The sequence below is a fragment of the Heloderma suspectum genome, chromosome 2, assembly GCF_057233095.1.
Source record: "Heloderma suspectum isolate Gila_16-S chromosome 2, 16-S_ref, whole genome shotgun sequence".
Lineage (NCBI taxonomy): Eukaryota > Metazoa > Chordata > Lepidosauria > Squamata > Helodermatidae > Heloderma > Heloderma suspectum.
The window spans coordinates 279165753-279180746 of NC_139459.1; the positions used below are offsets into that span (position 1 = coordinate 279165753).

The 14994-nt window shown below is 40.9% G+C and overlaps 1 protein-coding gene across 6 annotated transcripts in view; it reads right to left on the reverse strand.

Annotated features, from left to right (window-relative positions):
• Positions 1 to 14994, reverse strand: part of USP4 (ubiquitin specific peptidase 4) — a 59802-nt gene that overhangs the window by 16198 nt on the left and 28610 nt on the right. For all 6 annotated transcript variants that reach the window (XM_084839568.1, XM_084839567.1, XM_084839570.1 and 3 more), the window contains 6 exons: positions 14416 to 14533; positions 12524 to 12697; positions 11866 to 12024; positions 10583 to 10807; positions 8654 to 8737; positions 5997 to 6091 (listed from right to left, as the gene is read on the reverse strand). In XM_084839568.1, coding sequence (XP_084695694.1) covers positions 5997 to 6091; positions 8654 to 8737; positions 10583 to 10807; positions 11866 to 12024; positions 12524 to 12697; positions 14416 to 14533 — 855 coding nt within the window. The remainder of the gene's footprint in view (positions 1 to 5996; positions 6092 to 8653; positions 8738 to 10582; positions 10808 to 11865; positions 12025 to 12523; positions 12698 to 14415; positions 14534 to 14994) is intronic.

Consider the following 14994-nt stretch of genomic DNA (forward strand, 5'->3'; position numbering starts at 1 on the left):
AGGCTAAGAGAACAGAGGCACTCAAGCATATTCATTAAATTTCTCAGGCCTCATGTCCTAAGACCAAATGGGGGAGTCGGGGGTAAAAACAAAACCAAGAAAATGTTTGCATTGCTGTTTGATAAGAGTCACTTACCTGACCCCTTGTAGGCTGGCTCCATGCTCCAGCAGGATCCTGGGTGATGTGACATCACCATCATGGTGCATGCTGGGGCGTTACATCGGAGCAGGAGCCTAGTGGGGGCTGGACATCATGGGACCTAAGGGAAAAAGATAGTAAGTGTCTGGGCTGTGTGCTGAATGCCCCTTTTAGTTTAGCCTGAGGGAATTCAGCACAAGCAACCCATGTTGATGCAAATTTGTCAGATTGATTTGCAGATCACCTTTATTACAATCTGTCAACTGAACTTTCAGCAGGAGAAGCATCTTTCCTTAGAACTCCTGATTCCAGACAGCAGCACTGCTACAACGTTCTTGTAAATGTCTGAACTCAAACTGTACATCCTTCTGGCACTCAAGAAGCCCTCCTATGGACCTCGCCAGTTCCACACTAACCAATCCTCCAACAACAACTAAGTTACATAAGAGAGCTAGAGAGGAATTCAATAGGGAGATTAGTATTGGTGATTTCAATAGTGTTTTGCTAGCTGCAAGATACAGGGGGAAAGTTATTTCCAGCATTTTCAACTTAGTATCAAGGTGTCATAATCCAAACTTTCACAATTTAAGAAGGATCCTCCCCTCCCCACCCCCCTTCAACATGGTAGAAGAAACTAAAGCTCCTAACAGATAAGATGCAGGAGATCAGCGAATGGCTCCCCTAACGTTCCCCCACACACACTTAAAAGGAACTGCGGGGGTGGGAGGAGGATCACTATAGGGGCGCTGGGGGAGAGGAACTTTCACCCTTGCCATTTTCCAAATCTAAATCACCCACATCCTGAAGCTATAAGCACCCCCAGCAGTCTAATTAGATGATCAACACTGCAGTATCAGGTCTCATTACCAACTATCTCACGTTTAACGTGGTTAGGCTAGGCTTGTAACTAGCCACTCATTTGGACATTTGTAGCACATAAGAACCTCTTCCAGGTGACACTAATTTATAAAAGGGTAACTTTTATAAATTAGGCCAGCGTAGCTATCTCTCTCTCTCTGGCTACAAGTTACTAATTTACGTATGTGTAGATAACTTAGGGAGCAATCCTATGGCTTCCAGACAGCGGCTAGACAGCGATAGGATATCTGGTTTTCCGGGAACCGACTTCCCCGAGGCAGTGCAGAACACCCCTGTCCTCCGCGCTCGCAAGAGAAGTGCGGAGTGGCCGAAAAGGGGTGTTCCGGGCAGAAATGCCGGTACGACACATCCAATGTGTCGTATAGCAGCCTTCTTCCCTGCTCAGCCCTCCCACGGCTAGACAGCCGCAACTGGCTGTCTAGCCGAAAATGCAGGGCAGGAGAAGCGTGGCGGGAACGATCCCCTCCATGCTTCTCCTGTCCTGCTTTGGATAGATGGTCACCTCCAAGTTCAGAGGCAGCCGTCTATCTGAATAGGATTGAGCCCTTCGACTACTAAAACTCTGTTGGAGTTAGTAATTTTGTGGATTTATTTGCCTTAGACCATGCTCACATGAACATCTACTTCAGAACTTAACAAAACAGAAGTACTGATTTTAGTGCAAGATGAGTTAAAGTGAGGAGCAAACAGGAATCCAGACTCCTCTCTAAAGAGGAGTATATATTCTAAACAGCTTGTTCATGTGAATATTAATAAAGCAAGGTCTGCTCCACCTCCTCCACTACAAAGGGAAAAATGGGCTCTTTCTCTAGAAAGGGGAGTGGAGGAACACATCCTCACACTGAATGTCCTGCTTATGAAAAGGCATGGGAATGTATTCCTATGCGTAAAGAGTACATGAACATTAACATAGTAGCGCAGGCCCTCATAAATGTGGTTTGCAAAGGTATTTTTCACCATGAAATTTGTCCATATGAACGAAGATTTCATACAGCTCTTTAGAACAGAATCAATTGGGTGGTATAGAAATGTAATAAATAAATAAATAAGAATCCCTAACACTTGATTTATTGATATAATATTACCACTGCAACCAAGTATCTGGCTTTATAGAAAAAAGGGGCCACTGATTCAATTGTGAGAACTTCACAGTGCTGCGTGTGCTGCTCTTGGTTGCCTGTTCGTAAGTCAGACAGCCAAATGCACAAAAAACAAGGAATACTGTAGTAGTACCAGTGCAGGGATCATCAATGTGGCACTCCCCAACACATCCGCCATATCTGTTTTGACCTTCACCATTCATTTCCAGATTCTCCTCTTCCAGTCCATTTGCCGTTGCTGCTAGTTCCCTGCCAGTTCCACTTCCTTCCCTCATTTCCTCCTTCTTCGCTTTGCCAGCTAGGCTTCCTCCCCTCCCCAACCGCCCTGCTAAAAAATGGTTTCAGGGAGGACGAAGATCAGCAAGGATTCTTGGGGCAACAGGGTCCTTGGTGGTTGGTGGGGTTCCCCCCCCCCACTCAAGCCATTTTTCAGCAAAGGATCCTTTTCCCTGCCTCTATTAAAATCAGTGGAGTGAGATTACTCCACAGACTTTAACAGAGGTGGGGAAAAGGTTCCCCTGCCAAAAAATGGATGGATTGGGAGGGGGGAAGTCCCCCCTGCCAGAACTCTTGGAGCAACAGGGTCCTTGGTGGGGTGTCCCCTCTCAAACTGTTTTTTGGTAGGGCACCCATTTCCACACCTCTATTAAAGGCAATGGAGCAACAGCGCTCTATAGAGTATAATAGGAGGTGGGAACAAATGTCCCATACCAAAAAATGGCGGGGTGGGGGGGACGGAGAAAAGAGAGAATCCAGGAAAAGGGGGGGGCAAGAAGAGAGAGAATCCCGGAACATAAATGACAAATGAGCCCGCAGGCCTGAAAAAAAATGACAAATGTGCTTGTGGGGTTGCCTATCCTTGTGCTAGTATTTATTTTAGTGCAGCCAAAGCTCAAGTATGTTACCACCAAAAGCAATAAAAATGTTTTTATACTTCTGTCTTACCATGGCTCTGGCTTTCTGCTTGAGGATGTAGGTTCAGATTTGTTATTAGACCTTTCATATCCTTGCATTTTTGATAAAGCTTAGAAGTGATGACATTCAAATAGTGTAAGGGAAATCTAGAAGTCTATTAGGCCACCCACATTATGGAGTATGAGAATCTTGGAATATATGTGAAAGGACCACATATAGGAATATGCATTTAAAAAGTGGTAAGGCGGAGTAAAGAAAATATTTGCAAGCAAGGTACAAGACTGCAGATTGTTCCTGCTTAGATATTTTCTCTATAATTATATGGGTTTTCAATTTGGATGCAATGTTTTCCCATTGTATTCCCCAAATAATTACTCCATGGAAGAAAGTGTCCCTTTGAAGTTGCTCCTCAATTTGCTTATTTTTAAACAGCATGTTTTTTTAATAGCATTCACAGTTGTGGAGCAACTTGAACTTGGACATATAGTCTGCTACACAGACTGAAAGCCAATAATCTGGGTGGAGCTTTCTAATTCTCCATATTGTCTCTCCGTGAACATCAGCCAGGGACCCAAGGGCTGCCAGGAGGCTGCACCTCCAGCCTCCCAGGAAGAACATCATGACAAGGAGGAAAACAACCTGGCCCCAAATCAGTCAGCAATGTTTTTGCTTTCTTTCCCTCCTCCCTCCCAATCCCTTTTCCTTTAGATTGTAAGCCTGAGGGCAAGGACTGTCTTAATATTAGCCTTCGTAAACCACTCTGGGAGCCTTTTTCGGCTGAACAGTGGGGTAAAAATGCTCTAAATAAATAAATAAAATAAACCAAAGTCCCTTCATATTATCCTGTGTAATATAACTTATTCCTCCTCCTTTAGTATTCCTAAAGGGACTTCACATTTGAAAAAGCAACCAAATTTGTACATAATTTGGATTTCTGATGCAGTAAGTTGGCGCTTCTGGCTACGAACAATCTAAACTACTTGGGTGGTATCCGAGACATCCATTTAATATAGTTTGCAAATAAGTTTTGATATTGGGGTGTGGGAGAGGAATCAAACAGCCATATAAGTTTACTTGCTCAAGAATAATAGTTAAGGCAGATACAGACACACCACTAGATGTTTTAGTAACTAAGACAGAAAATTCAAATAGGTCCCTGCAGTTGTAAAACATGTAATAACTGACAATTTTCTGCCTTTTAATGGTACTCCAATCTCTGCCTCATGAAGTGACCCTGTCCACTACCAAATGGTATGGCTGGACTATGCTTAGCTGATGAATCTAGAACACACACATTTTTAGGAACCATGGAAACAATTCATATCTGAAATAATGGGTACCATTCTGCTCTTTCAGAATACAAAACCAGCAGAACTGGTTATGCTCTTAGTATAGCAGTTGGTTTTAATATTGTTGCAGTTTGAATATTTATGTTACATGTTGCTTTGAAATCTGTTTGAACAGCTGCATAAACGATTTAAAACAAATACCATAGAAATATTCTGTGCTGCACTGCACCCAGATGTCAAGATATATTCTGGCACTGAATACTAATAAGAGCCATTCCTTTCTTGAAGGAGCTGTATCACACTTCATTTTCAAACATAAATGTGATTCTATAGGAACACAGGAAACTGGCTTATAGCAAGTCAGATCGCTGGTCCATCTAGCTCAGTATTGTTTATATTTACTGGCAGCAGCTCTCCGGAGTTTCAGAAAGGAGTCTTTCCCACCTCTACCTAAAGGCACCAAGAATTGAACCTGGACCTTTTCTGGCCAACAAGCCACTATAACATTGTTCTAAATCTATCTAATAAACTCTTCATATCTATGCCCAAGACTCTCATTTCACAATCCAACTAAGGTTTAACTAATTTGAAGTTTACTACTGAAGAAATGCAGAACAATCATCCATTAATAAACATCTGATGAAGTTAGAGGGCCAGCTATAGGAAACTTGTATGAAACAAAGGTCAGGTAAATCTAGACATATCTATGACATTCTAGTATTTGTACCCTCATGCAATTATTAGAAAGTTAGTTAAAACGTTATTCTTTTTAAGTTCACATTTGTACTCATAGTTCCAATACCACGTACACAATACAATCTCCAAATGTTATACTAATACATTGTTGTATATCTTTCTCTGGACACAAAATCTGAGAAATTTTCAAGTCTGTGCACTGAAGCCCCATTCAAAGTTCCAGAATTCATTTTTACACTTAGCGGTTGCAAATTTGTTTTATGCAGGTGGTCTCTCTTAAACATTTCATAATACTCACACAGACACATGGCTATCATTACAGTAAAAAAAGGTTGTGCCTGTTAAGAAGTCTAAATACACTGCCTAAAATGTGGCAACAAACATGTTCCAAACTAACCAAGTCCATCACCACAGAAGTAGTTTCACTAGCACATTTCCAGACGACAAGGTAAGTACAAAGTAGTGTTCACATAGAGTTTATCCCCAAACATTACAATTATATAGACCTTTACAGGACTATGCAGGTGACAGATATTCAGCAACCTATGCCTACACACACACTGGATATTGGGGGAAAGGGGGATGGGAGAAGTGAGTGTGCTTACAGCTAATATTTTAACTAGGATGAAAGATAAAGATTTAGCTTCCAAATGTCACAAGTTCTCCATGCCTAATTTCCCAACATGACTGAAACTATTTGCTGGAACCTATTGGTGTTAGCATAGTTAGACAATTTTAAATATCTCCCAGGGCATAGGACCCCACAAAAATGGCAACAAATATACACTCCAAAGGTCACAGACAGCATGCAGTGTGGGGAACATTTTATCTCATCAGAACAGTATGCACCACAATGTCAGAACTCTTGTATCATCCTTATAGGTTTTGGGAACCATGTAATCTTTTATAAAGCTAAACATTAGTGTAATATAGCCCATTTTTCTAATTTCTATCCTTCCCAGAGAGATGGTTACTCACACAAAGATGTTGTCCTTTGGCATAATATGACTTAAGCCTTCATCCATTTGGAAAATTTTGTGGAATCGGTGATTATAAACATCTGTCACCACCATCTAAAACAGCAAATAGTTGGGGATGGAAGTTAGAACAGCATAATGATGATCAAAATATGATACACCTAAGTCACCTACAGTTCAATAAAGTGAAAAATAATTTCTGAGGCATTTTCAGTACTCTGCAATGTTGAGGGAGTTCTCTGCCAGTGGCTTAGGAGACATGTTTAAAAGACCAATTAAGCAGAACAGCCACTGTTCCAGTACTCAGAGAAAGAACCTGTATCCTGGATCCTAGTTATAAAGAACAGTTAGCCTCCTCCTGTTTGCCATGAGAACAGATACCAAAACTGAAGGAATATAACTGGTTGCTTTAAGAGCTTGCCCAGGGACAAATCTCCTTAAGGCTTTAAAGGGGAGGAGTAGATATTTAAGAAACAGATACTAGAAAGCAGGGGTGCCAAAATCCCTATGCCTAGTAGCCACTCACACCAAAACCTTTGGCCCTGTAATTAACACCTGAGGAGCTGAAACAGGGAAGAAGCAGGTTTCTGCTTCTTCCAAGGGTAATGCTTGTCACAGGATGTGGTCACTGCCTCCTTTTACCTCCCTTAATTCCTAATCTATTCTTTTCCCAGCTTTTCCACCATTTTCAGCATAGCTTGGCTTGCAGAGCTCAAGCTGAGATTGAGATGGGCTAGCAGATGCAGCAGGGAGTAGGTGGGGACAAAGCAAACAACAGGATTCCATCCTCCCACTGTAGTTTCACTCCTAGAAAATCTCAGCAGCTCCTGAGTTTTACAAGACATTTTTCACCCCAGTTACTACCGCCACCTCCCAAAGAGTCCATTAAAAGATGAATAGTAGTTATTTTTCTTCTCCCTTAAAAATGATAAAATTGCAAATAGGTGTGCCACAGAAGACAAAACAAAATTCTGGTACGAAAGAGGTGCTTCTTTGCTGGTCCTAGACCAGCAAAGACATAGAGGATAAAATGTTAAGGCAATGGCTTTTACTGCACCAACTTCAGCTGATGTAGAAGACAAGCGTTCAAGTTAAAAGAAATCATCATACATGATAAAATCTCAGCAATACACAGAACATGTGCTACAATCTTATTAGCAACAAATTAGTGCCCTTTCCATTAAATATTTAACGTTCAATTAATTTGCTGATCATTGATCCAAGGTCTCAAGTCAACTAACTGTTCACGCCTAACTTCTGGGAACACCTTTCAAAATTAGAGCCACACATCTTTGCTTTAGGGCAAGCAGAACAAGGACAAAGTCAGAGAGGTCATGCTGACAAGCTGTTCTTGTTGGGAGAGTTCATGTTATGTTGGACTGTTTGGTTTCATCTACATTTCAGCATGGACAAATATTTTAACATGCAGTAACTGGAATCTGATCCCTCACATCCTACCCTAAGCAGAAACGTTTACAACCTTTTAAAAGTTGTGCTCAGAATCATTAGCCTTGCTGAACAGACAGGCTGTTAAAACTTTGTTCCATATGGCTTTTTAGTATTTGGAGAGAGCAAACCCATGGTTCCTGAGAGAGCATCCCAGGTCCCATACGATTGCTTGGAAAAACCCTTCTGAGGTTGGAAACAGCGCTCTGACCTCAGAAGGGGGAGTCAGAGATCCGACCCCCCTCCCCCAACCCCGCACAGCTGGCATGGAAAGAACCACTCCAGCTGTCCTCCAAGGTCGGAAAAGCAACCTTGGAGGAGGAGGGAAGGGGGCGTTCTGTTGGGCGGGAACGGGAGGAGACCAGAGAGGCCGGGTTACGAGATATCCTGAGCCTTCTCCAGCTTCTTTCCCTCCCTCTTGAAAGTGCCTTCACTAGACAGGCTGAAAAGTCTGTCTAGGGGGAAAAAGCAAAGATTGGAGGATAGGGAGGCAAAGATTGTCTCCAATGCTCCTCCCACAATGCTGGCTTCAGCCCAGAAGGGCATAGGAATCTCGGAAGCCTCCAGATTCAGATGCTTCCAAGCAGTGAGGGCTCAATCAATAGGGCACAATCAAAATGTATTAAAGCCACACTCTGTTTTTAAGATTCTATCCTGCTCTTAATTCTGCTGTTAATTATGTTTTTAAAAAATTGCTTCATGTATGTTTTAAAATTGTATGTTGCCTTGGAGACCCTATTTCGCCCAAAAAGTGACTCAGAAAAGTATACATTAAATTACATTAATTAATTAAATATGAACAACAGGATTAAGAAAGATCTTTAGTAATTCCAACAATCTGTAGCTTCTTTCCAGTCAACAATGTATGTGTCTGATGTAGAAATAAATGAGATATTAACCAAATTGTTAAATGCTTACACTTAACCTACTTTTATCTTTATAAAGCAGAAAATAAGCAACCTTATCATTCTGTGTGATGAAGAGTTCTGCCAAAGCTTTCATACTCCTTTCTGAGCAGAAGTTGATTCATTAAAAAAAAATCAATGTACCTATTATCTAGAGAAATCTTTTTTCCCCTAAGAAAGCTATACAATATCAAGTCAACTTCTTAAAATGTTCCTTAAAGGGTTTTTAAAAACATGAATTCAGACACTGTCCAACCTAATAACATTTCTGTACAAAATTTTGTCAGCCATCATTATTTATCCTTACGTTTTCTGCAGGGATCCCAGAGAGTTTTGAGAGTGCATCACACAGGTCAGATACACCCCCCATCATTGGCACCACTACCCGGTACTAGAAATAAACAGAACATTAAAGTTTCACTAGGCAAAATAAACCCAGCCAAGGAACACAACGATTTGCACCAGTAATCAGTTCTGATACTGAAAGGGCAGAGAATTCCACCAAGTGGGTTTTTCCGTTCAGTTAGTTCCTCATTTTGATGTAATAACTCTGCATAAATAAAGGCCTAGAGAAATAGGACATGGCACTCTCATGAACAAATTAAACACAGCAAATCCCAATTTATAATTTTCTGGCTCCTCTGATAACAAAGAAACATACTAGCCACATGAAAAAAAGAGGATCTGGCCAGGTCCCACATGCTTTAACTACATCAATGCTGGATTATTACAATGCACTTTAAGTGAGGCTGCCTTTAAAAAGCATTTGTTAACTTCAGTGATACAAAATGGTTCAGCTTGAGTTTTGACCAGGGCCAGTTATTCAGATTATGTGATTCCATTACTGCATAAGTTTCACTGGCTCCCAGTCCATTTCCAATTTCGATTTGAAGTGCTGGTCATTACCTTTATAGCTCTAAACAGCTTAGGATCAAGATACTTAAAAGTCAGTCTCCCACACAGTCCTGCGTAACCACTCAGGTGATCAGGGGAGGAATTTGCTGTGTCCCACCACTGTTAAGAGGTTCAGTTGGTAGATACATAGGAGAGGGCCCAGATTTGTCATTTCTTGCCCCAGAACACAAAGTTGATTATCTCCATGATGGCATTTAAATGCCAGGTAAAGATGATTCTATTCTGGTGGCCTTATGGGTTTGCTTGATTTCTGAGTCCTGCATTCCTATGTAAACTACCTATTTCTATTAGATGTTACTACTGTAATTTTACATTATGTTGATTGTAAGCTGCTTTGGGGATCTGCTATATGCAATGAAATGGTAGGAAATAAATATTTTAAATAATTCTAAAATTAATCATTGCTCTGATGGTATCTTCACATTGATGCAAGGTTAAAAAACTAAATATATTTTGAAGATTTATACCCTGCATTTCAATCAAATGATTCTCAAAGTAATTTATTTATTTTATTTATTACATTTATAACCATACACATTTTTTGATTGGAGAACTGCACCGCAGATTTGGGAAACTGCAAATATAGGTAAGACTTTGTTTCAGTTTGCATATTGGTTCATGAAGTGCAAACTAGATGGGTTTGCATTAAAATGAGAACAGAACAAATTTCTCTCCAATCCCTACCCAGCAGATCTTGCCCATCTTCTCCAGTCACAAGGCCTGTGTCTCTTTTCCCTTTCACAAAAATATTCCAAGTTCCACAAAAACTGCCCCACAAATTTTGAAACTGAAGAGTGTGTACAAATGCATGCATGCACATAATGTATACACCCAAAAATCATTCTTTAGGGTGCAATCTTTTGCATGTTTGCTGGGGAATGCTTGGACTTTTTTTTGCTAAATGTGCATAGGATTGCACCCTTAAATTACAAAACACTTAATCCCATCGCTAGCCACTTTTCAATATCATTAACTACCTGCAAATTTTCATTGTTCTATTTCAAAACATGCAGGAACCCAACTGCATAAGGATTTATCTGTCATAAAATGCAGTAGAGACAAGTAGGGCTAGATAAAGTAGAGAGAGACTGGCCAGTGTATTCCCTAAAATGAGTCTGTGGACCTAGGCAGGGAAAGACTACTCCTCACCACCTTGATTTGGACTGAATTTTTAAAAAAAATCATCCCAGTGATTTGCCTGCATATTTCCCATTACTTTTAAAGGAAAAAGATCGTGCAGATCGTGTGACTGGTTTGGTGACCAGTTTCCCCTGAAGCAGATTGTATTATTGGCAAAGTGGACCCAAACATCTCTACTTACTTGAGTAGGTTTGTGTTGAGGATCTGCAAAGACCAAGAACACGTCCATGGGTCGATCTTTCTTCAAGGGCAGTGGAAGGCTTAAGTAGCAAAAGGGATCAAAAGTCACTGAAATTTTAGAACATTTGGGGCAGACCAATGTGGATTTGAAAAGACCATGAAAAATATCTACAATGATTGAGTCATTACGCAATTGATGGTTCTCCCAAGCTTCTTTTGCTACCACCTACAAAAGGAAAACAGATTACAGAGAAGCAGAAACACACTATAATGTTAAGCACTTGAACTAAGTAGTAAGTTCTGCAGGCAGCCAAATGCTGACTGGAGAATTCTGGGAGCTGTAGGACTTTTTTCTGTCTAAACATGCATAGGATTGCACCCTAAGCCACCCAAAGCAGGACAGCTACCAACAACTGAAGCACATTTAGCAAAAACTCTGGAGAGGGCCTTCTCAGTGATGACCTTTCTATTTAGACAGGACTTTGGCCCAAAAGTTGACTTGCAAATATGTTGTAACTGGTTGTTATTAATGCTTCACCTGTCTTGGGTTTGTTTTTTTTACTTTGTATTTTATTTCTGTTTATTGTATTTGTATTATTGCTATTTCTACCATTTGGCAGAAAGGTGGGATACAATTACACTAATGAATCTATATGGGGTATACCATTTATTTATTCCTTTACTGGGAACCTTGAGAACAAAAGACTTCAAGATAATAGGAAGAGGCCTCTATGGGCCTATTCGGACAGAAACCAGTTATCATTATGTGCGCAAGCCATGGCAAACTTCAGGCTTGCTTTTAAACTAAGCTGAATTCCTCATTATATCCAAACTTGGGGAAATCCAGGCAGATTAAACTATTTAGTTCAAACAAGCCAGGATCAAACTGTGGTTTACGATCCTGTATTGTTAGTTCAAACTACCAAGAGCTCTCCAAGTTAGGACATAACAAGGAACTCTGGTTAGTTTAGCACTCAAAGCACATGCTTCCAAGGAGAGGGAGAGAGGAGTGTGCGAGTCTGAGGCTTGCCTTGACTTGTGATTGTAATGCTAAACCATGGTTTAACAACATTATGTCCAAACCAGCCCTATGACCTCAATCTTAGTAAGTGAGGGACTGGGTGGAACATGGTGTCAAGAAGAACAGTAATGGACTAAGTTACTAAGAGGAAAAACAGATATATCCTCAGTAAGAGGATAGCTAAAAAGGACTGTTCTCCTTTCTTTTGTTACCCTTTTACACTACAATTTAACTCCAAGCAAAAGATTGCATTTAGATTGTACCGAATCAGGCCTGCCATTAGCATCCTTCAACTCCAAGTAGGGTTTCTTCTTTACTCTGTTTAGATCTTCATGTAAACCATCTAGAAGAAAGGCCAGGAGCTCTTGGGAATCCTGTTGCTGGTACCCTGAAAACTGAGGAGCAAAGCGGCCAACCTGGGTCTAAAATTTAAAATGGAAAGAGGAAAACACAGTTAGGAAAGCAGCATGTAAACTGTGTGCAGTTAAAGCAGTAATTGTAGCCTCAGTTCTGCAGAATTCAACGCAGGAGGTTATATTCTACTTGGTTTCTACCAACAGCACTAACATTAAGACACCGAATGAAGTATTAATGTACTAGCACAGCTTTCCCCAACTTGGTGACCTCCAGATGTTTTGGACGACAACTTCCAGCATTCCTGATTATTGGCCATGCTGACTGGGGCTGATGGGAGTTGAAATCCAAAAGAACTAGAGGTTACCAGGTTGGGGAAGACTGCACTGGCATTTGGGATTCCTTATAATGCTTGGAATTATTTTATGTTCAACCTAAGCTTTTTAGCTAGACAGTTTAAAATAAGGAAAGTGTTTCCCTAAGGATTAACATTAAAACTTCACACAATAAGCGTGACACCAAGAATGTTATTTTCTCTTGTGCTGTGCCAACAAAAAGTCTACTTACTTTGAACATGCGGGGGGCCACATGAGAATGCCTTCCAGACCACATCTGTTTGATGAGCTCTGCATATGCTTCTGCAATTTCTCCTCTCATTCCCAGAGGATTTTCCTGATTTATTTCGGCTTCATACTCATCTTCCAAAAAATAGTCAGTCAGTGGAGGGGTGTTACTCAAACACTATAAGGACATTCAGAGACAAGAGCTACATAAGAAAATCGTGCCAAAACCAACTTTCACCCCAGTGCCAACTCCAGGCTTCAACACAGAGACACATTCAATTTAGTTAAAATTAATGAATGCTTAAAAAAAATAATCTGGAAGTGCATACCCCCTAGGGTCACCTTAGTAAAGGTATGAGGGAGCCTGCATGGAGTCTCCTTGGATTCATCCAGGGGGTGGACTTGCACTCTGTTCACAGATTGGAAGGATAAATGCTCACCTCCTATAATGCAATGGATTGAAGACCTTACAATACTTCCAATATTTGAACGGGTAGCATATAGAAGCCACCTTCAAATGGGTACTTATCTGGATAGCTGGTGCACTTTTGTTGAAGCTTATGTATAATTGCTAGAAAGTTGTATTTCCATATATATGTATGTGTGTGTGTATGTGTGTGTGTGTGTATATGCATTTCATGTGTATTCATTGCTATGGATATATATATAAATCCATGTATGTATACTAAAAAAAAAAAGGATTTTTTTTTTAATTGGAGGCTGAGTCGTGTGCAGGAGGATCCCAGCTGTTATATCTTATGATAGATAAAGGTGATATGGGCAGTGTGTGAAGCTGGGGGCTCGACCAGCACTAGGGGAAATCACTCCTCCTAGTGTCACCTGAGTCCTTTCCTCTGTGCTGAGAAAGAGTGATACAGATCTCTGTGCTCTCTCAGCAGAGAAAGGCAAAATGGGTGTAGCGGTGACATCAGTGGATGTGGGCACACCCACTGATGTCACCTTTGCCCACAGAGGGTGGTGGGTGGCAATTCAGTCCTACACCTTAAGGAAGTTTCCCACCCCTACCTTAATATGCATGCCAAGTTTCAGGTATCTAGGTGTCATGGTTTGGGTGCTATAGCGCTGACAGACAGTGCTCTTCTATTAATATAAATGCATTTCTCCTCTCCTTTTCAGGGCACATTGCCTTCGCAAGGCAACTTACAGAAAAATATTTTAAACACATGAAACATCAAAAAATGATACTATAAAATACAATTTCAAGTTTAAAAAAACAGTAACCATTAAACTTTCCTAGCACAGCAAATTAATTAATCACAGACCAGAACAAACAAAAATGTAAAAAGCAATTCAAATGTAAAAGCCCAGCCCACAATAATTTAAATTTTTCCACCACAGCAAGTTAGTTGAATAGGAACTGGAATAAAAATATTTTCAAAATTCTTTTAAAACCCAGCAACAATAAGGCCGTACATGCCTCTATGGAGAGGAAATTCCGAAGATGGGGTCACCACTGAAAAGGCCCTGCCCCTGATACCCACCAACCTAATCACTCTTACCAGTAGGTCTGAGAGCGAGGCCTCCCCTCTAGTTTGGGGGGACAGGGCAATTGCTCAGTGGCAGACCACAAGCTATGCATGCAGAAGGTCCCAAATTCAATCCACAGCATGTCCATGTAGGGCTGGGAAAGACTCATCTGAAACCCTGAAGATCTTCTGCCAACTAGTACAGACCATACTGAGCTAGATGGACCAGTGGTCCAACTCAGTATAAGGTGACTTTCTATGTTCCTCCTCCAACAGTTATGCTTATGCATCTTTTCAAGCTGTATGGGAACCCAACCGAGTTGTACATGCTAAGATAGGGAAGTATAAAACGCAAGCAGTAGAGAGTCTCCCACCCTCAGTTTTCAAGCAGACTCCACCAGCTCTTTACCTGTAATGCCGAGTTCATGAAGCATGTATTTCCTAAGTTACTGAGCCCACAGAGGCCAGGCTGTGACTGTGGAAGGCTCTCCCTGTTGTTGTAGGAGTTGCAAGAGTAGCTAGAGCCTCTGAAAAAGAAGTGGCACACCACAGCAGGATAAGACATTGTGAGCACTTACGCTCTGAAAATATTTACAACTAAACAAAAAGCTAGCTTAGGACAAAGCAAACTTTCCAATTCAATGTTTAGCGCAGATATTTCTTGCATTTGAGACACTTTTCAAAGGCAGTCCCATGTTGAGCACAGTACAACAGTCAAATCTGGGTGTTATTGGGGGATTATCAATTGTGGCTAGGTCATTCTTTCTCTAGGAGCAGCTGCGGCTGGCAAACACGCTTAAGCTGAACAACATGCTCCATACGAATGTTCTTCTCATATTCAAAAGTTCCGTGTGCACAAAAATTTGTACTGTCAGAAAAGGGCTCATGTGAGCCTCCACCTGCAACTAAAAGTGGTATAAACTGAGAAACAGGTTTAACCCCATATCTGCTATTTGTGAGAATTAGAGGCAATATCCAATGTTGCATC